At 41.9% G+C, this 21,062-nt stretch overlaps 1 protein-coding gene across 1 annotated transcript in view; it reads left to right on the forward strand.

Annotated features, from left to right (window-relative positions):
- Positions 1-12,245, forward strand: part of LOC146609972 (uncharacterized) — a 48,370-nt gene extending 36,125 nt beyond the window's left edge. The window contains exon 7 of the mRNA XM_085345766.1: positions 12,195-12,245. Coding sequence (XP_085201892.1) covers positions 12,195-12,245 — 51 coding nt within the window. The remainder of the gene's footprint in view (positions 1-12,194) is intronic.
- The last annotated feature ends 8,817 nt before the right edge of the window (positions 12,246-21,062 follow it).

A 21,062-nucleotide genomic window follows, 5' to 3' on the forward strand; every position in this document is an offset into this window, starting at 1 on the left:
GCGGCACTGGAGCTACTGGGGCCTGCGCTACAGGCGGCACTGGAGACTGAACTGAGGGTGGCTGCGCTACCGGCGGCACTGGAGACTGAACTGAGGGTGGCTGCGCTACCGGCGGCACTGGAGACTGAACTGAGGGTGGCTGCGAGGGAGCTAACTGAACTGAGGGTGGCTGCGAGGGAGCTAACTGAACTGAGGGTGGCTGCGAGGGAGCTAACTGAACTGAGGGTGGCTGCGAGGGAGCTAACTGAACTGAGGGTGGCTGCGAGGGAGCTAACTGAACTGAGGGTGGCTGCGAGGGAGCTAACTGAACTGAGGGTGGCTGCGAGGGAGCTAACTGAACTGTGAGGGGCTCAGAGCGCCGGCGGCGAGAGTGCCGCTTCTTTCTATCCGTGGAAGCGGGCGGGGTGAGCGGTGGAAGTCCCTGGCAACTCCGGGGACCCCCGAGAGCGAGGCGCGTTCCCCGAAAGACTTGCTCACAGTCGGGGGTCAGCCACGGCTTCCACCGGAGCTTCTCCTCCAGCTCCGCGAGAACCACCTGCTCCCGTTCAGCGATGTCCCGGGCAGTGATTTGTGGGGACATCTCCTCAGAGCCGAAAATCACTGCTGACACGGACTCGGAGGCGGCTTCGGCCAGCGGTTCCGGCCCAGGCGACTGCTCTGACGACACCCCGGACTCTGGCTGCGCTGACGTGCGGCGGCGACGAAGGCGCCGCTTCCTCCTAGCAGCGGCTGTTGACACAACATTGATAGCTGTGACGGCTGGCTCCTCATCCTCCGACCACATCCGTGCCAGAAAGGAGGCTGGAGAAGCGAAGTCCGAACGAAACGGCGAGGGTGAGCGGCTCGTGTACGAAGGCATGGATGGTAGCGACCCCAGGTTGCGTCCGAGTCTCAGTGAGCCAACTTTAATCACCCCGGAGCCGCAAGATGGTGGAGGCGGTGATGGGGAAGTTGCGTGACAGCGGAACGGTGGTGACGCGGCCCGTGCGCTGGGCGCCTGCTCCTGAGGACGGGGTTGGAGGATGGTGCGGAGGTAATCAGAAATCAGGGGGGGTAGCGCCTCCCACAGCCAGGGGAACACGGTTACGCTCACCCGCAATGGGTGAAGCAACTCCTCCGTATCCTCCTCCCCGGAACGCTGCATCCACTGACAGCATAGCGCTTCCACTGTCTGAACGACCTCCCTTCTCTGTGTCGCTGGGTCCATACTGGTCGCGTCGTACTGTCAGGGTCTGCGGAGGCAGACCGTGCGGAAAGGTGTGTGGTGGACCCAGGTGCGAACACAAACGAGGATGCAGGAGTGGATTCCAACAAAAACGAGCCTTTTATTATGGCTGATAAACTCATAGAAACGAACAACAAAGTAACTGAGGGAAAACCTGAACATAGACTGGGAAACTATGACTCTAATGAGATTTAGACAGCAAAATGCAAACTATGGCTGGGATACTACGACAAGGGGTAGGGGAGATAACACAGACGACGCGACACAGACTACATGAAACACAGAGACTAAATACACATGAGGGATGATCAGGGGAAGTGGATGCACACGGGGAACACAGGTGACACTGATAATCATAACAAGACACGGCAGGAGTGAACGTAACACTGATGGGAGATGGGCAAAGTAAAGCAGGACGTACACAGAGGTTCAAACAGGAGGAGAGAGAGCACGGGGAGAACGCAGACATAACGGGCTGGGGAAAACATAGAATAAAGCACAAAGAGAGACGAGGGCTCATAAATACACAGAGGGGCACACAGGGGGTAAGAGTCACGAAGGGAAAACACATAAGGAACAACACAACAGGGCAACTCAGAAGACATGGCCTAAATAAGGAACGAAATACAAAAATACAAAGAACTAAGAATACTGGGCCCACATGGCCCAGGACCATGACAGTGCACTGTCCCACCTGAGCGAGGTCTTCAGTGCCATCGACAAGCTGGGCTGCGGCTCAACCCTGCGAAGTGCCGGCTGTTGGCGAGAGAGACCACGTTCTTGGGCCATGTGATCAGTGCTCAAGGTATTGCCACCGACAGCGCAAAGGTGGCTGCGGTCCGGGACTGCCCGACTCCCTCGAACGTCAAAGAACTGCGGAGCTTCCTGGGCCAAGCCTCCTACTACCGCCAGTTCATCAAGGGGTTCGCAACGATAGCCAGCCCTCTCCACCGCCTGACTGATAAGGGTCAGCCGTTTGGCTGGGGTGATGCCTGTGCTGCGGCTTTTGCACAGCTGAAGGAGGCCCTCACCAGAGCTCCAGTCCTGGCCTACCCCTGACGCAATGTAGGAGTCGGGGCAGTCCATTCACAGCAGGATGAGGCCGGAGAACGAATGGTAGCATACTTCAGCCGTGCTCTGGGGTGAGCAGAGAGGAACTACTGCGTGACTCGGCAGGAGCTGCTCGCTGTAGTGCTGGCGGTGTGGCACTTCCGGCCATACTTGCATGGCTGCCGGTTCCTCCTGCGCACTGATTAACTTGGCTTCTGAATTTCAAACACCCAGAAGATCAGGTGGCCCGCTGGCTGGAGGTCCTTCAGGGCTAAGACTTTGAGACCCAGCATCGGGCAGGTCGACAGCATGGCAACGCTCATGTCCTCTCCAGACGGCCCTGCAGGCTGTCAAGTGCCACTACTGTCAGCGGCAGGAGGAGCGGACCCAGGAGGCACTGGGCGTGACTACTGCTCAGGCCACAGCCAGCGGAGGGGGATTGGTCCCATAGACCACGCAACAGCTGAACCGGGAGCAGGAGGCTTACGCGACGTTGGTTCAGGTGGGGGCCTGGCTGGAGGCGGCGCAACGCCCAGCCTGGACAGGGGTGTCGGGACAGGGGCTTGAAGTGAAGGCCTACTACTCCTAGTACAACAATCTGGAGACCCATGATGGCCTCCTATACCGGAGATAGCGGGGCCCCAGTCAGGGCAGAGATATTGTGCAGCTGTTGGGGGCCGGCCACTATGGGAATGCCAAAACTCTTCACCGTCTCAGGGGACGGTTCTACTGGCCTAGTTGTCGATGGGATGTGGAACTTCATGTGCACTGCTGTGACACCTGCATGGCACAGAAGAGCCCAACTCAAGGGCCATGGACTATTTCACAAAGTGGCCAGAGGCCTATGCGGTGCCGGACCAGAGTGCAACCATGACGGCAGAGAAACTGGTTGAGGAGATGTTCACCCATTTTGGGGTCCTGGCTGAACTCCACAGTGACCAGGGGCGTAACTTCGAATCGAAGGTCTTCGGGGAGATCTGTCGGCGGCTGGGGGTGGAGAGGATGAGAACCACACCGCTCTACCCGCAAAGCGATGGCTTGGTTGTGCACTTCAACCGCACGCTGGCCACTCAGCTCGCCATTCTCACCAGCCGCCACCAGCGGGACGCCCTTGGATTTGGTGTTCGCGTTCCCCCCCCCGAGCCAGAGATTGATGGTGGGCCAGAGATGGACTACTACAGGAGGCTGAGGGAGCGGTTGCAGGTGGTTCATGACTACACCCGCCAGGCCCAGGCCGGTCCCGAGGGGGGAGCTTTCGTGCCTGGTTACAAGGTCTGGGTGTACTGCCTGGTTCGCAATAGAGGAGTGTCCCCCAAGCTCTGCAGTCACTGGCAAGGGCCGGCGTGGGTCGTGGAGCAGCTAACAGAAGTGGTGTACCGGATCCGCATGCTGGGCCCGGGGCGCATGGTGGTGTAGCACCAGGACAGACTGTCACCGTACCGACTGCTTGCTCCAGCAGCCGCCGAGGCAGGGGATGCTGGAGGCATCCCATGTACTGATCCGAGTGACTCTTCCCCCACCGGTCGAGATCGGCTGGTGCGCCGAAAGAAGACACCTGGACATTTGCAGGACTTGTTGGGTAATGGGGTTGTCGGGGATGACTGACCTCTTAGGTGGGGGCTATGTAGCGGGTCACGGTTGTTTGGGTTTTGCTTGACAGCTGTGTTCTGTTGTTTCAGGCGGTAGCGTTATGTTGCCATGGTTACCATGTGACGCGCTCTCTCTGCGACTGTGTGTTTCTGTTTGGAGAGAGCGCCTTTGTTTTTGTTGTCGTGGTGTTCTGTTGAATGCTAATAAACGGCTGTGCTCCCTGGCTAACTCACGGGAAGCTAGACCAACCGATACCTCTGTCTCCTCCTTGTCTGAGCTCGCCACAGTATGTATACTCTGTTAGTACAATTAAATGCACAGCAAGAATGTTAAAAGCTGTACCAACACCATAAACATACTCAAGCAGGCGAGCTCAGTGCCCACAACTAGCTTGCAGTTGTACCTGTATGCATCTGCACTCAGATCACACTTTTTCTTTTTTCATCTTGTTCAGCTGCAACAATGCATAAGGATGCTGTCAGTCACATGCTATGGAAATTATGTGCATGGAATGTTGGATTTATGTGATAGTGCACCTGATGTGATAGGCTGATTGAGAGGAACAGACACAGTCCTGTGTTAAAACATCAACCTTAATCTGTGTGTCAGCGACTGCATTATTCACAAGGTAGAACTTGCTGTTCATAATGCTGTGGAACACGTTAGAGACCCGGGTCAATTTCACATATTTATTAACGCTCTCCAGCTCATCTCAGTAACTGAACAAGGTGCCTCCTACTAATATTTTGTGATTTGGGTAAAAGGGGGTGATACTGTAGATAACTGCACACTACATATCTGCAGAAAAGCAGGAAAGGTTTATTTATTTTCCTTCTTGGTCTGGGATGCATTTTACAAGGAAATCATATCTTAATATTTACTTTGTTTTCAGGCTCTAAGTTCAGTATGTATGTGTCTGTCATATACATATAACACGTTTCCATTTCTGGTTTCCAAAAACCCCAGTTTCAAAATATATAAGCTGAAAAGCTGAAAGGTGCATTGTGTTGTGTTAACTAATTACTGTAGAAAGTACAGTGACTTTGTGATCATTAAAATGTATAAATGTCATAATTGTCACCAATTTGATGATGAATTGATGATGACTCATAAATTATGACACCCTCCCCTTTATAAGTTACTTTTAAATTGGTATTGGCAATACTGGTCATGTGTTTACTTGGTATCAGTTTGGCACCAAAATTGCAGTATTGCACACCACTACTTTGCAGATCTTCCATGGCAACTGAATAAGCATTTACTCTGGTGTACAAGAACTAACAGAAAGCTGACTGGAGGTTTTTTTTTCTTTTTTCCCCTCTTGTGTTTGTTTGAGTTTGATTTTGGCAAGACGGCTTGTGAAAAGAAGTTTGTGATATTCTTTTGTGTCTGGGAGGAAGTAAGAACAAGAAAGAGAGGGACTCTTTTTTTTCTGACCATCAAAGTGATTCCATAAAAAGCATATCATTGCTGGGCCAATATTTCCCTGTCATCCAAACAGCCTCGAAATGCTATCCTCGCCTTGATTTTTTTTTTTATTTGAACTTCATTGTTTGGACATTAGCAAAGGCACAGTTACGCACACAGCAACGCAGAGTGATGCCAGCACACACAGAATCCTGTAGACTCATTCACTAAGTGACGTGAGCACAAATATGCATATTTATGATACCCACACACCAGTCAAAAGCAGAGCCGATGCTTCTGAACTAATTACTCCCGCAGACACTTTGCACAAGTGCATGCAGCACTTATACAGTACAATGCAAGCTGTTGTGCACTGCAGTGAGGACAATCAATCAATTATCCAGCATCTTGTGACTGCGCCCCGATTTCTTCCCCTTGCCCTCTAGTGTATTAAATATTTAGACTGTTTGACATCAAATGCATACATGAATGTCAATGAGGCAAATCTCAGTCCCTTAATAGCACTCACACACACACACACACACACACACACACACACACACACACACACACACACATATATATATATATATGGTATGAAAAGCAAGCAGATGCAGTCACACGAAAATCATCCCAAAAACCAAATACAACAACAAACCTTTTTTTTTTATTTCCCCACACTCAGGCCCCATTTATGAATGCCGTGTTTCAGGATAGCTAGAAGATTGCTTGTGGACACCATGCAGGCAGAGAGTGATCTGCTGATTGTTACTTCAGGAAAATTGTATCTCTAGTCTTTGACACACAGAGAGGGAAAAGCCTATTTGAGGCATCCATTTTTTTCTTGTCTTTTTCCCCCCCTTATTCTCCTTGAGAGTGAAACCAGTAATAAGGCAGCCTGAACACAGCTCTGTGGCGCGCCTGTCAATCAAGGATCTCAACTGAGACAAAGCCACAAAGTCTGTTTCTTTACACACAGGAATGTAACATCTTCCGCCATTCTTTGTGTAACAGCCGTGTTTTTGGGCTTTAAAACAAATAGTGCCTTCCATTTTTATCTTCTTACTTTTGTGAAGTTTATTCTTTGTGGTGTTTTTATTGTGCCAAGACAAGCTGGCCATTTTTACAATAGTGAAATAGTAGAAAGTTTGCATATTATGATCTCATTCCTTCAAAGATCAGGCTACCAGGAGCCTTGGGTTTGCAAACCCAGGAATGAGGAGAACTTTTCATTATCCATTGCAAAAAAGAAACTAACCATGCCCACAACAGGCTACAAACATATAACTGCGTCATTGTCTAATCACCAAAATGTACCACCTCTCAGAAGCCACAGGCGCAAATTCCTCACTCTTGTTGTACATGCGTCTCAGTAATGCATATGATATCTACCTGCTTCTCTGCCATTACAGAAAGTTGTTGGGAAATGGACAAGAAATTAAAACTTTGAAGAGAGGGAAGAAGGAATAAAAAACTTTCCTGGGATGAAGAAAATTATTTTTATACAGGGCACAAATAAACCCGAGGACCAGTAATCCAAGTTTTATATTGTTCTCAGGTCCACTTGAGATCTTTTGCTATCTGATCTTGTTCTTTTCCACCTTGAACTTAGCTTCAACTGTGGGTCAGTTACAATGGTAATTGCTGACCATGAAGGTTCTGTCATTCACTTTTAAATATCCTCATTCATACACTCAATATCAAAGCACAAATGAGAATTTAAAGCAGTTGCAAAAAACCTCTGAAATAAACACTGAAATTTTTTTTTCTTTTCTTCTTCTTTTTTATTTATTTATTTATTTATTTATTTATTTCTTTTTAGCACAGAGAGCATTTCAGCAAGATTTTTAAATGTCAAAAATGAATGTCACCAAACTCATTACTACTGGCTTGGACTGTGACTTTGTAGCTTAATCCATTTTAAAATTTGTCCCATCTATTTTATTCACATCGTTGTCTTCAGCAGCTGTCACATTTCTTTTAACCCCACTGGGTTACAGTTGAATAGATATGACAAAACCACTGGTTTAAATTACTGAATAATGGAAAGCTTTCAGCACAGTTACGTTAAGTATTCAGCAATATAGACACTTACCAGCCACTCATTAGGACACCTGTTCAGCTGCTAGTTACCGAAAATATCTAATCAGCCAATCATATGGAAGCAACACAGTGTAGTTGGGCATGCAGACATGGAGAAGTTCAAACTGAGCATCAGGATTGGGAAGAAAGGCGATTTAAGTAACTGCACATCCAATCACGAAGCTGATAAGACCACAGCAGGTGCCATGTCTGTCAGCAAAGGACAGACTCATCAAAGTTGGACTATAGAAATAGAATAGATATCTAGATAGATAGAAACAGTAAAAAAAATAGAAAAAAGAAATCATGGGCTGATGAGTGTTGATATCTTTCGTGACATTCCAATGGTAGGATCAGAATTTGGCATAAACAACATGAAGGCATTGCTCCATCCTGCCTTGTACCAGCAGTCAAGGGTTCTAGTGGCTCTATAGTGTAGGGCACACTTTGGGTGAGTATTATTGCTGAACATGTCTTGGAGCATGATAACTCACCACAAAGCTCCCTGAGTTCTTGAACATGACAATGACTGTATTCATTATTCATTGACTGTATTCAACTTTAGTTAAATGACACAATGCCAGAGTCACCACATCTCAATCTAATAGATCACCTTTGAGATGTAGTCATGGATGTGCAGCCCCCATCTATTACACTATTATAATGTCACATCACTATGGACTAAAATCTCTGAGGAATGTTTCCAACACTTGTTGAATCTATAGCATGAAGAATTCTGAAGGCAAAATGAAGGGCCAAACCAGTAATAGCAAGGAACACTTAGTGAAGCAGCATACTGAATACATATTGAACAAGTATCACTGAGGGCCAATATAGAAAGTAATTTACAAATTATAGGGGGCAATAATTATCTATGTATAAAAAGAACTGAATAAAATGACCAAAAAGTATTGGTATCAATTTTTGATGTTGTCAAATTATCATTTTACACACCACTAATAGAACTGGCCAAGAATTTCACAGTTGATGCAATGTTGATTGAGTAGATAACACAGACCAAAATTTCATTGTGTTAACTAAATGGTTCTTTTTTTTTCTCTGTCTTAAAAAAAATCTCACAGTCTACATTGACAAATGGTCATATTTCCAGTACCCCTGCATTCAAATGTAAAAACTTTGCTTACCCTGTGTTATGTTAAATCATAGCTGGAGCTCCACTGATGGCTTTTGTTCATTACCAAAGCACATGCTTAACTAAAAGTCAAAATGCTCAGACTGAACAGACCGAGCTACCTCTGATCACCTGTTCTGAGCCTAACAGTGAGTCTCCATTCACAGGGTCAATCAACTCAGAACTGAAGGTTACAAGTCAGAGCTTTTTAAACATGTCTTTTTGAAAAAAAGAAAAGAAAAGAAAAAAGCAACAAAACAGCTACCACAAAAGGAAATACAATCAGAAACAACAAATGTAAATTCTGGCACACACGAAGTGGCTGAATGCCAGGTAGTATGTGTGTTGTGTTTAAGATTCTGTTGGAAAAGTCAGTGTGCTTTTTGCCAAAGTGTTTAGGCACACTGTGCTTACTACGTTGCTCTTGTGGCTATTAAATGCATTGTTAGTTAAACATTTTAATCTCTCTAATCATTCAAGGAAGTCACCCATGCCTTTCAACAAGCAGTATGAAAGGTGCTTCCTTTTACCCGCTCATATAAAACTGATGGGTTTGAAAATGGCTTTTGTATAAGCCATTTTCAAACCCACTCTATTTCAAGTGTGTTTTGAAAGAACCTCTAACCGTGTGCATTCAGAGGGTTTCACAACGTCTAATCAAACCTTGCAGAAAACAGCAACTGTAAAAGTCTAAGATTTTATCAAGTTAAATGGAAAAATAGCACTTTCCAGGCTTCTCAAGGTTTAGGGGGTTTCACGCGTGTTGAGGGACTTCAGCCAGTGAGCTCTTTTGCCTGTGGTAGTCGACCTGTAAAACACTGGATTGTGCACTTTAGGAAACTGGTGCCTTTAAAGAGATGTGCCCAGGATATACACGCTACATCAAATTACACTCCTCCCTGTGCAATGCCTTGATAAAATTGTTTGTTTGAGCCTAGAGCATTTCATTGTTTGTGTTACTCAGAGTTAAGCCCCAAGCCTGGTATACACATCCGTAGCAAACACTGGATCCTTTGCCCATCAAAGTCAGCCTCCTGCTGTGATGCAATTTCTCTTTAAAAACTTCCTGTCCAAAAGATTTGTGTGCAAATATCAACACCTTGGAAGCAGCATGGCTTTAAGACTGAATACCATGTGTGGCATCCTTAACTTGTATTTGTGTCAGGATGTCTACAAAATCATGTAGATGTTGTCAACATCTATTTGCAGTAATCCACCGGAGTTAAATTCTGCTTTGTGGTTTCAAAACTGGGGGAAATTCAGAGTGAAAGTAAAAAGAATCTAATATTTTTTACTTCCTGCACTAACATATTATCTGCAATGATCAAATTAAGCAGCACTAGTAAGTGTGAAAAAGTGCTCAAACCTCTGAACTCTCACAATCATCACTATGCGTATACCAAAGTATACCAAACCAATTATTGCTACTTTCATTATTAGCAACCCTTTCTCTCTGTACCTCAGAGGAATTATTTAAATGCATCGGTGTTTTTATTCAACGAAAATTTCTGCTACTGTTGTGTAAAAACATTTTGACTTTAGTTGCTAACTGTAGTTCTTGTGTGTCTCATAATACAGTGGGCAGTAAAGCTTTTCCTTCCAGTTGTTTGTCTTTTATTGTGTAGTGGCTCCCTGCCACTGAAGCTTCAGAGCAGGGGCACTAGCTCTGTGGTGAGTATTAAAAAAACCCTGTTCTTTTGTGTGTTTTATCCAACTGCAACAGGATTAGTAAAGGTGAAGCACAGCTTTAAAGAAGTTGGATGCCAGTAATAAGGTAGTAATACCTTATTACTGGCAGTGTAATAAGGTTGCACTGCATTAATTTTTATATGTTGGGTGTGTTTTGTACAAGTTGTAGTTATTTCTTATTATTTATCATTTTTTTTATTTTTTTTATTTAATCAGCGCTTGCAGAGGACAACAGTTGAACGGTTCATAATGATGATTTTCTGTGCAGAAGGGGATACTGACTGTGCTGAGTTTTCTCTGTAAGATGTGCTGCATGATAAAAATACAAATTCTTTTTAAAAAAAGTTCTCTCCTTGTTCTTCCACACTTCTACCAGATGAGCACAGGCATATGCTAAATGTAAGTCAGGACCCACTTTTGGTTTCTCGCAGGATTCAAACTGCACTTTTGCACTTTCAGTACCTTTGTGGCACCTTGTCTTACTTCTGTATTGACTTTTTTCACTCTCTATGTTACTCACCTTATCTGGTCTGAAAAGCCCTGTGATTGGCTAAAGTGTCTGGCCTCTCTTTGCAAGCAGAGCTCAGAGGAGGCACGTAAGTCTAGTTTCCTGTAAGACCAGCGGAATAACTATCTGCTACAGTGCTTTTAGAACTAGTGTTGGATTTCACCATCATCTTAGTCCCATGATGCTTCTGGTAAATGTGTCCTCTAGAGTGTATACAGTGTTTTTGCCTAGGGCTGCACTCTTCTGTGCTGAGAAAACAAGCACTGCATTACTTTAATCTGCCTTATAAACATTTCTTATTCTGAAAAGCTCCCTGAATTTGAGTGCTGTACTTTAATAGCATACTGCCATTGCTACAATGATATTTATTTAATTTCTTTTTTCCTTGATATTCCATGATTAACTGTGAGGGGTATTATTGCAAATTGGAAGCATTTACAAACCACAGCAACTCAGCTGTTAAGTGGCAGAACACACAAAGTTACAGAGCACTGTCACTGAGTGTTGAGGTGCATAATGTGTAAAAGTTGACAACGCTCTGCTGACTCAGCCCAGGGATCTTCATGGCATGGGTTGCCATGGCTGACAAAGTCCTGTAGGTCCCAAAAGGTTGATTCTGTTCATCTGGACATAGCATTTTCAGTGGGAGAAACATTTCAAAACTCATTCAAGTGACTTCTTCAGTCTTGGCTGAGTGCAGGTTTCCCCAGCCTTATAAACAGTACATTTGTACAATGACTGAAACTAGCCCACTGAAAGAACAATGGGCTGTGACATCAGTTCCTTGATCATTAATATGCAAATTGTCATGACCATTGATCAACAACCACTGATCAAAGCCCATTGATTATTGATCAAAGACCTATGATCAATGGCCATAAGTACAAGTACTCAAAAGACTGGTCCAGTACTTTGTACTTCAAGCTTGGGTCCTTTATCAGAGGCCTGGGAGCTCAAGGGTCCTGTTCCTGCATATTATGTCAGCCAGTTTCTTGTGTTGTTTCCATCTATGGCCTGCCTGCTAGGATCTTGCATCCAGTTTCTATTTGCTGGATTGTCTCAGGGGCATCTGTGTACGTACATGAATATCTATATGTATCTATATGTATGTATGTATGTATGTATGTATGTATGTATGTATGTATGTATGTATGTATGTATCTATCTATCTATCTATCTATCTATCTGTACATATATATATATATATATTCCAAGATATCTAGCTGATATTATGGAATAGCATATAAACCTTACACAGACTTTGTGTGTGATTTCCACCCATTTTCAATCTTCTACGTGTTATTTTAGAGCATTAAATGCCATGAGGTAGTTAGAGTCGGGGATATAATACCCTCCACTATGTGACCTGAAAATGACACATAAGGAAAAAAAATGCATTGAATAACGTGCAAAATGGTTTGTGGATGTTTGTCTGTTATTTGTATTCCATAACAGCATGATACCAGGATGGGAAATCCATGCATGTTTATATCTCTCTTTCTATTTTTCAGGCCACGGGTGTCCCTCCTGAAAGTGGCCGTGTGAAATGGCAGCCGTGGTGACACAGTTTTCTTTTCTTTTTCTTTTGTTTGTCTTCACCCATGACAGTTCTGGTCTGTATAAAAATGCACTAACCTCAGTTGTTTTTCCTTTATTATAATCCCAATGAATATTTGCATCAAAGTAGCACTTGGGCATGGGTAATATACTCTTCTATTCTAAAACACAGTACTGTAGTGAAATTTATTAAATGAGGCAGAGGCAAAGGACACACAACAGTCATTGCTTTAGTTCATTAGTGAGCATCTGGATGCTGTGCACGCACAAGTTAGGCTCTAAATACAAAATGCAAACTGTATGCACTTTCCAAATGAATTGAGTGATGCGTAGTAATAACAATATCTCATTGCACTGGGGTGATAGTGAAATGACGATTATTCAACAGTGCAGTGTCATTTTCGCCAGCGGACCTTCTCATACATAATGCATCCAAATCTTTGCATTTTTCCTTCTTTCTGAGCTACAATGCATATTTCATCAAGTCAGTGAAATATTAAGCACTCTTATGATTTGATATTCTCTTCCAAGAGGGATTTCAGTTTATATATTATCTTCACATCTCTTGCGTCTCCTCCGGGACTAAACTTCAGGGGATGTCTTTATTTGCCATGTTTGTTTACTTGGGAAGATGTTTGATTGGCTAATGCTGAAGTAATGATCAATGAGACAGCCAATCAATTTCAGAGATTATCAAGGCTCAGAGGCCATTGATCCATGAGAGGAGTCGGCTCTGAACAGCAGGTTGGGTATGGGCAGAAATCTGTGCCATCAGAAACTGAATTTGAATAAGTTCAATTTGAATTTGAATTGCTCAGATTGAATCTGAATTGTAACTTGAATAAATGCTTTTGAAAACTGAATTTGAATTAGTCTAATTTGAAATTGAATTTATGGTTTGAAAATGAATTGATTTGCTTTGAAACTGCATTTTATCCTTTAAAAATTCAGCTCTCGAATAATTTCAGTTTCACTTCTCACCATTCAGTTTCAGTTCTACAATTCAATTTCAGTTCCAAAATTCAGTTTTTTGGAACTTACATCCGGTTCCGGTTCAAGCGCAGATTAATAGAACTACGTTTTACTAGCAGACCGAAAGTGTTACTGACGGGAATCTACAGCGTCTTGAGCTGAATTAAGACTTCAGAAGTCATTCGTCATGTCGAATGACCAGCAGATAAACTATCAGGTTGGTAATAAATGTATTACATGTATAAGAACAAGCGTCATGTTAACAAATGATAGCCGTAAGGTAACTTTTATGCTTATTGTAGCTGTTAGCTAAAAACGCTAATTTAGCGTAGTTTGCCCTGAATTCAGCTTTGACAACAAATATGATCGACTGTTTCTAGTAGAATTCCAAAGCTGTCATCTTGTACCCTCTCAGAGTACCCCCTCTGTATGCTTGCAGAGATCCCTACAGTAGGGAAACATGCAAAACGGTGTCCAAACCTTTGTGTTTTATCTTTACACAGCATCCCAACTCTTTAGCTAACTTAATAACTTTAGCTAAAGTGAATAGTTAGTCTAATTCATTAGTGCAGCATTACTGGATCACCTCTGTTTGAAGTGATATACAAATATCACTGTGTTTAACTACCATAAATAATTCTTAGGGTACTGAGTGCATGCTTAATTAGATTTTTTTTTTTTTTAAAGCATACTGCTCCATTAATATGTTTGACAGGCTGAAGTTGTCGGGTCACCTCCTAAATCGACCATCTTTTACAGGAGTTTTGTGCCAGAAATGGAGTGTCCACTGAAGACTGAAGATACTGAATCTCTACGCCTTGCCATTGATCCCTCTTGTGCCTTCATCTAGACAAGAGACATTAACTTAACCACTCTCATATGCTCTGTACCTACATCACCTTCTCTGACAGTCGTAGCTTGGCTCATCTGAGGGTGAAATTATAAGAATGTGTTATTTTGCAAAGTGTTCTCTAGGGTTCCTAAATAAAATATGGCATTGAGGTCATTTCTTTTGAATTAATCCCTTCTTCTGAAATATAAGAACCTCTCCTGGTTTTAATGGCACTTTGGATTTCTTTACTTTCTGTTCCACTTCCAAACCCAAATAGATGCTGACAAGCTGACACAGTAACATGGAAGAGGGAAAGACGTTGGAAAGGACTACTACAAATAAACCTAATGTCTAACAATGAAAAGTGTAAAATAAGAACAATAATAATAATAAAGATAAAAGATGAAGTAACAAGTTTTTAGTTTTGTTTATTCCAAATGATCATCCAGATGTCTGTGACATGTGATGACAAACACCATAATGGAAGGCCTTAGTCATCACATGCTTAAACTCATATATTTTTGCATATGCTGAACAGGCAGTCAGACATGCTGTAACTGTGGAGTGGAAAACAGCATGAACACCATACAGCAGGGGTCTCAAACTCCAGTCCTCGAGGGCATGGAAAAGTTGCATGACACTGGCCCTTGAGGACTGGAGTTTGAGACCCCTGTCATACGGAATATGACAGGTGTGGTTGAACTGCATGAAGACTCTGAAGTTTCTCTTCTCTTCTGGCAGGACAGGAATGTGGCCTTGTCCTGTGAGCCACTGTAAGGATGTACTTAGAGTAGAACTGGACTGTCACCGGCCTCAGGCTCTTCACCCTTTTCAAAGACAAAGCAGTCATTTAGATAAAATATTAGATATTGTTTACCTGTAAATGCACAAAGTCAATTTAGAAATGTAATTATTGTCAAGAGTGAACAAGCACTGGTAGTGTAATCTACAGCTGTGGCCAAACGTTTAGAGAATGAGAAGTGTTTGCTTATTTACAAAGTTTGCTGTTTCAGTGATAGTTGTATATCATATTATATCACTTCAAACAGAGGTGATCCAGTAATGCTGCACTAATGAATTAGACTAACTATTCACTTTAGCTAAAGTTATTAAGTCAGCTAAAGAGTTGGGATGCTGTGTAAGACATAAATAAAGATAAAACACAAAGGTTTGGACACCGTTTTGCATGTTTCCCTACTGTAGGGGCCTATGCAAGCATACAGAGGGGGTACTCTGACAGGGTCCAAGATGACAACTTTGGAATTCTACTAGAAACAGTCGATCATATTTGTTGTCAAAGCTGAATTCAGGGCAAACTACGTTAAATTAGCGTTTTTAGCTAACAGCTACAATAAGCATAACAGTTACTGTACGGCTATCTTTTGTTAACATGACGCTTGTTCTTATACATGTAATACATTTATTACCAACCTGATAGTTTATCTGCTGGTCATTTGACATGACGAATGACTTCTGAAGTCTTAATTCAGCTCAAGACGCTGTAGGTTCCTGTCAGTAACACTTTCGGTCCGCTAGTAAAACGTAGTTCTATTAATCTGCGCTTGAACCGGAACCGGATGTAAGTTCCAAAAAACTGAATTTTGGAACTGAAATTGAATTGTAGAACTGAAACTGAATGGTGAGAAGTGAAACTGAAATTATTCGAGAGCTGCATTTTTAAAGGATAAAATGCAGTTTCAAAGCAAATCAATTCATTTTCAAACCATAAATTCAATTTCAATTTAGTGATGATCATTTTCAAACCATAAATTCAATTTCAAATTAGACTAATTCAAATTCAGTTTTCAAAAGCATTTATTCAAGTTACAATTCAGATTCAATCTGAGCAATTCAAATTCAAATTTAACTTATTCAAATTCAGTTTCTGATGGCACAGATTTCTACCCATAGTTGGGCCTATTCCAACTCATTTGATTGAAATTAGAGAAGTTCAAACTGTGCAGCCACTCTCCCTCCCTCAGCCCTCAAATTTTATATGTCAGCTGTTATTTAGGTGAAAGAGACTGATGTGTGAAATGTGAAAAGGAAAGATTTATAGGATGGTATTAAGCTTCTTACTCCCCACTAGCCTATGTTAAAATAAAAAGAGTTGGTAGCTGTTTATCAACAGCTAGCATAATTGCATCAAAGGTTGTTTTGCTTTAAACTACTTCTGAAACCTTTTTTTTTTCTAAATTGTCACTGAAGTGCTACACTTTTTGCCGTGTGTGGTGTCATAAAGTCTTTTTCAACTAATGAAAAACTATCACTTTTTTCATTACCATGTCAAAAGTGATTCTTTGCTGAATAAGAGAGACTGGTAATTCAGTCAATGTGTAAACCTGACTGCTTGTGTTACTTTTAGCACCTCTGCAACAGGTAGTAGAGATTCAAGAAGACATACAGTTGTGTGCTTGCAGTAAATTCTCACCAAAACCAACTGAAACTGTGTTATCTGTTATTCAAATAATAGCTCATATGGGATCCAGCATGCCTTTTACTTTCCCGCTAGGAGTGATATGAGAAAGTTGATAGTAGAAGCATACTAGATGTTTCACTTTGTTCCCAGTCTTTATGTATGATTAAGTCAGTGGTTCCCAAACTTTTTTCGCTGGGCCCCCCTTTGTTTTACAGAAAAATGTTCGCGCCCCCCCTCGCGTGCGCGCACACACACACGTACGCACTAGCACATCCTCCAACCACACACACCCATATTTTGCTCAATTGCAGTTTATTTCACACCTCAAACATTTAGTAAACAATTAAGCAAATACAAGTAATCTGCAGGTAGTAAGAAAATAACAGTATTTTGTCTCTATCTTCAGGTTTTACACGCTTACATATAAACACGCAGTTACTGTCCCTCTATTTAGAAAGGCAGAGGCCTCACGATGTAATTATTTTACATGTAGTTGTTTTTTTCCTGTGTAATAATGTTCAACATTGCTATCAATACATTTTTAAAAAAAAATGCCTCTCTGTGCAAAATCGGTTCAAAAACATGAACAACTTTGGGATACTGTTTGTCCGTGATTTAGACAGGGGGAACAAATCGTGGCAGGATCAGCCTGATGTTATTTGTATCCCGCTGTAACTTTACTGTATAAAGAGCTAACATCTCCAAAATTTCAGGAGTAGTTAGTCATTACAACAAGTGTTTGTGAACTAAAAATCAAGAATGTGGGATGCTGTTTGTCCGTGATGTGGAGAGCCCAGCGGTGCTCCCGACAAAGGGAAAACCAATTTTGCAGGGGAGACCTACCTCGGCACTTGTGCAGGTGAAGCCAAAGGGAAGATATGCCTCACCATATTTTCTAGTCTTTGGCTTAGAATGAAGTTGGTTTGGAAACATATTCAGCGATGCTTCATCTCCTGCTTTGCGTTTGTGTAGGCGCCCCATGCAGTGTCCAAGCATTGTTGGTTTTTTTTTCCCCTCTTCATGCGCCCCCCAGCAATGGCTCTGCGCCCCCCCTAGGGGGCGGGCCCCACACTTTGGGAAGGTCTGGATTAAGTAAACTGAATTGAGCATGGGAACACAATGTAATTGTTTTCTTAGTTGTAAAAGTGCTTTTTTTTTTTTTTTTTTTTTTACACACATAGTAGGTCGGTTAGCTAAAGTTGAGAGTTGTTAAAAGGTCTTTTCCGCTGTATTCTCTGCTTCACCATCATCCTATTGCACATATTATGATCTTTTTGGTAGGATTAATCACATTCATTGGTCAAGCTGATATTAGACTGCTCTCAAACAGTCCCTCATTTATAATCGGTCCAGTGGTGTTTGCAGCCAGTTTGTATTTTTATCAGCTCATCAGCTGTTGTCAAACTCTGAAAAGGAATTTCAAAATTAAGCATCCTTCCATATTTTATCAAAATCAGATTAGACATGTAGCCAACTTGGCACATCCAAGTTAGAAATTATGTTCTTTAATTAGAGTGCCACCCTCAGGGCAATTACTGTAATATGTTATAACACCAGAACACAGTGCTGATGTATCATCCCTCTAAGCTTCATTAAATTTAGGCCTTTGATATCTGTGATGTCACCTGAGATATTATGCCTGACGGTCGATTAACTCTGCCACTGAGTGGTGGACAATGATCTATTGTGATATTCAGTCTGTTCTTCTGCATATCTTTTGTCACACGTGCGCCATTGCCGCCTCTCTTAAAAAGGAGGTTATGTCATCTGGCCAGAATCAGCTTTTAATACAATTTCAAAAGATGTTGATGTTTGGTTAATGAGAAAAAATAAATAAACAGCAATCTGGGCCCAGAATAAATCTCTGACACTTTCTGATTGACCTCATTGTGCCAATTAGATTGCAGACCAATCTCCATAATAAAATCTGTACTTTCTGAGTAAGCACCTGACAAATTGTCTTCCGCCTCAGCAATATCCATTTCATTACTATGTCACTTGGATTTGAATACCAACAAGGCATCTATTGTTTCCAACTAGGGGTGCCAGAATGGCAGGTGTTCAAATTGACAATATTGGCACAGGTGCAGCAAGAAAAAACAAGAAATAGTGTGATAAAGCAGTTTCACACTCTCTTCTCGAGTCTGAGCTGGTTCTTAAATAGCACTAAAAGGGATAAGAATGTCTTCATTGTTCTTTAAATACTAATTGCATATTTCTCTGTTTTCTTTTCTTTTGTTTTGGTAGAAGAAATAGCCAGAGTTTTAGTTGAAGAAAAATGGATCAGTTAACAGCAGTCTGTGTTCATCACCATTCATAAGAACACCCCCAACCTAAAAACAGAAAATAAGTAAGTGAAGTTTATTTAAACAGCACTTTTTACAAAGATAAAAATCTTAAAGTTTTGTATAACAATTAAAAAACAGTATCAATAGAGAGCCATGTACTATAATTCTATTGTTGGCCATAGTAGAGACATTTAAACTTTATTTCTACTTTACAACTTCTAGAAGAAGCTCAGTTATAACTTTTCTCCTTGAAGTTTTACTTATACCACCTTTACTATTGTGGAATTCTTCTATTGATTTCAATTCAAACTTGTTTGCTTCTTCTGTGGTGATTCATAGCACAGACACAACCCAAATTGCCTCTTATCCGGTTGTTCAGTGATGACGTGACGAATCCTACTTCCGGGTCTAAAGTAGTCTGCGTTTAATATGGCTTTTGTGTTGTTAACATGTTTAATGTTATGTATTTTCTTCTATTTAATCTCAAAAAGCTCCTAAAACAGTCAGTGATCCCTGTTGACCTCCCTCTGCTTTTATTACCACTAATCATTTATTTAAGCTCAGTTTTTAAAACCTTAGGATGTAACTACAGCCCAGCCCATGCAGCAGTATATGAATGACTAACCTCTTATTGTGGATGGATTATCTCAGTTGTTCTCCTGGCTGAAGTTTGGTCCTTTTACAGCATCCTGCTATGCGATTACATTTGTTCCCGACCACCGAGAACACTCATGTTAACTTTTATCGAGTGGAAAAAAAGTTAGCTTGTTTATATTATGCTAACATAGCTGTGTTGCTAGCGGTCACGTAGCACATCATTATATACCAGCTAGCCAAACTTCAGTAACCCTACAAACGTCACTGCTGTTTAGTTTTCTGTCTTCATTTATGCTGGAAGTGATAGCAGAGCTGTACGTTTTAATTTGTTTCCAAAACCCCACAGTCAGGACATGCTATATTGTATTTAGATAGAAGCTAGCAAGCTAACTCCCTGGTAACTTCTAACTCCGTTAAATGTCATAAATTCCGTTTTCATGGATGCCTAGATGTTAAACTCAGTTGTTACACCTGGTAGAGCAGAACGCTGATCATTTTATTAAAGATGAAAGACTTTAGACAGTTTTTCAACTCTCAGTAATGCCATAGTGATCATTTGATATATGGACCTGCAGCGGAGTTCAGACCCAGACACGGCTAGTGACGTCAGACTGAACAATCGGATAGCTATATATCCATGAGGGTACATGAATATTGATGTTTTCACATGATAGTATGTGAGAGTTATCTTCCGTATTGGACATGATAGAACCATTGTTTGCTTGGGAAAGGTGTATTTCCTGAATGGTTGGCAGTGATTTCTGATAGTTGCTGGTTCATGCTGGGTAAAAGTTTCTGCACTAAAAAACCTCCTAATGATTGTTGTGGCTTCTAACTGATTGCCATCTTTGCCTAGAGGTTTTCATGTTTGCCTGCAGATGCTCAGTAACTAGAAGTGTGACACTCCAGAAATGGAGATGTTTGTCTTAAAAGACAAAGTTGTACCAGACTGGTGCAGCTAACATGTTTCAAAAGGCTCAACTTTGTCTTTGAAGGTAAATCTCTCCATTCCAGTTTGTGTTGCATTTTTCACAGTTTTACCACAGGTCTTAGAGTAGCTGGACAGCTTTTACAGACAAGTCTGTCACTTCCTTTCAAAAAACATCTGCAGCAATATGCTAGGGACCAAAGCAATCATAACAACATTTTGCCAACTATAGTTGAGGAATACACATTGCCAAGGGGTTACTGACTGATCTGTAAGCCTATGTGACTGGGACTTCAGCAATTGATTATTCAGCAACTGCCATCAGCTTCCAGCAACCAGTCAAAACTGGTCAGGGAATACTTGTTTTTCCCTCATGATCCGTTGTTGCCAGATGGTTATGGACCAGTCACTAGGTTGTTATGACTGGGGCTTTATCCACTTGATCCTACTTTGTCACCAAGCTGTCACATGTTTAAAATAGCAGACAAGTTAACGCAAAGTGTTTAGTGGTCAATATACATGACACCCTACCTAGTCTATAGTTATTACTAGCAAGTGAAGCAACAGGTCCTTTGTTCGTATCTGTATAATATAGTAGAAAAAACAAAACAAAAAACAACAACTTTTCTTTAGTGCTGGCTTTTATGCTTTCCTTAGTTTTACATTTTTAACTATGCAATAAATTCTTGGTGAAATTTAAATCATATTTACCTGCAAAAATTACAACAAAGCTTCAAGAGATCTTTGTGCTAATCACCCACTTAAGCAGCTTCTCATAATGTTACA

This window comes from Diplotaxodon limnothrissa, linkage group LG22 (assembly GCF_057381915.1).
Source record: "Diplotaxodon limnothrissa isolate DT_005_m linkage group LG22, D_limnothrissa_male_GT1.1, whole genome shotgun sequence".
NCBI lineage: Eukaryota > Metazoa > Chordata > Actinopteri > Cichliformes > Cichlidae > Diplotaxodon > Diplotaxodon limnothrissa.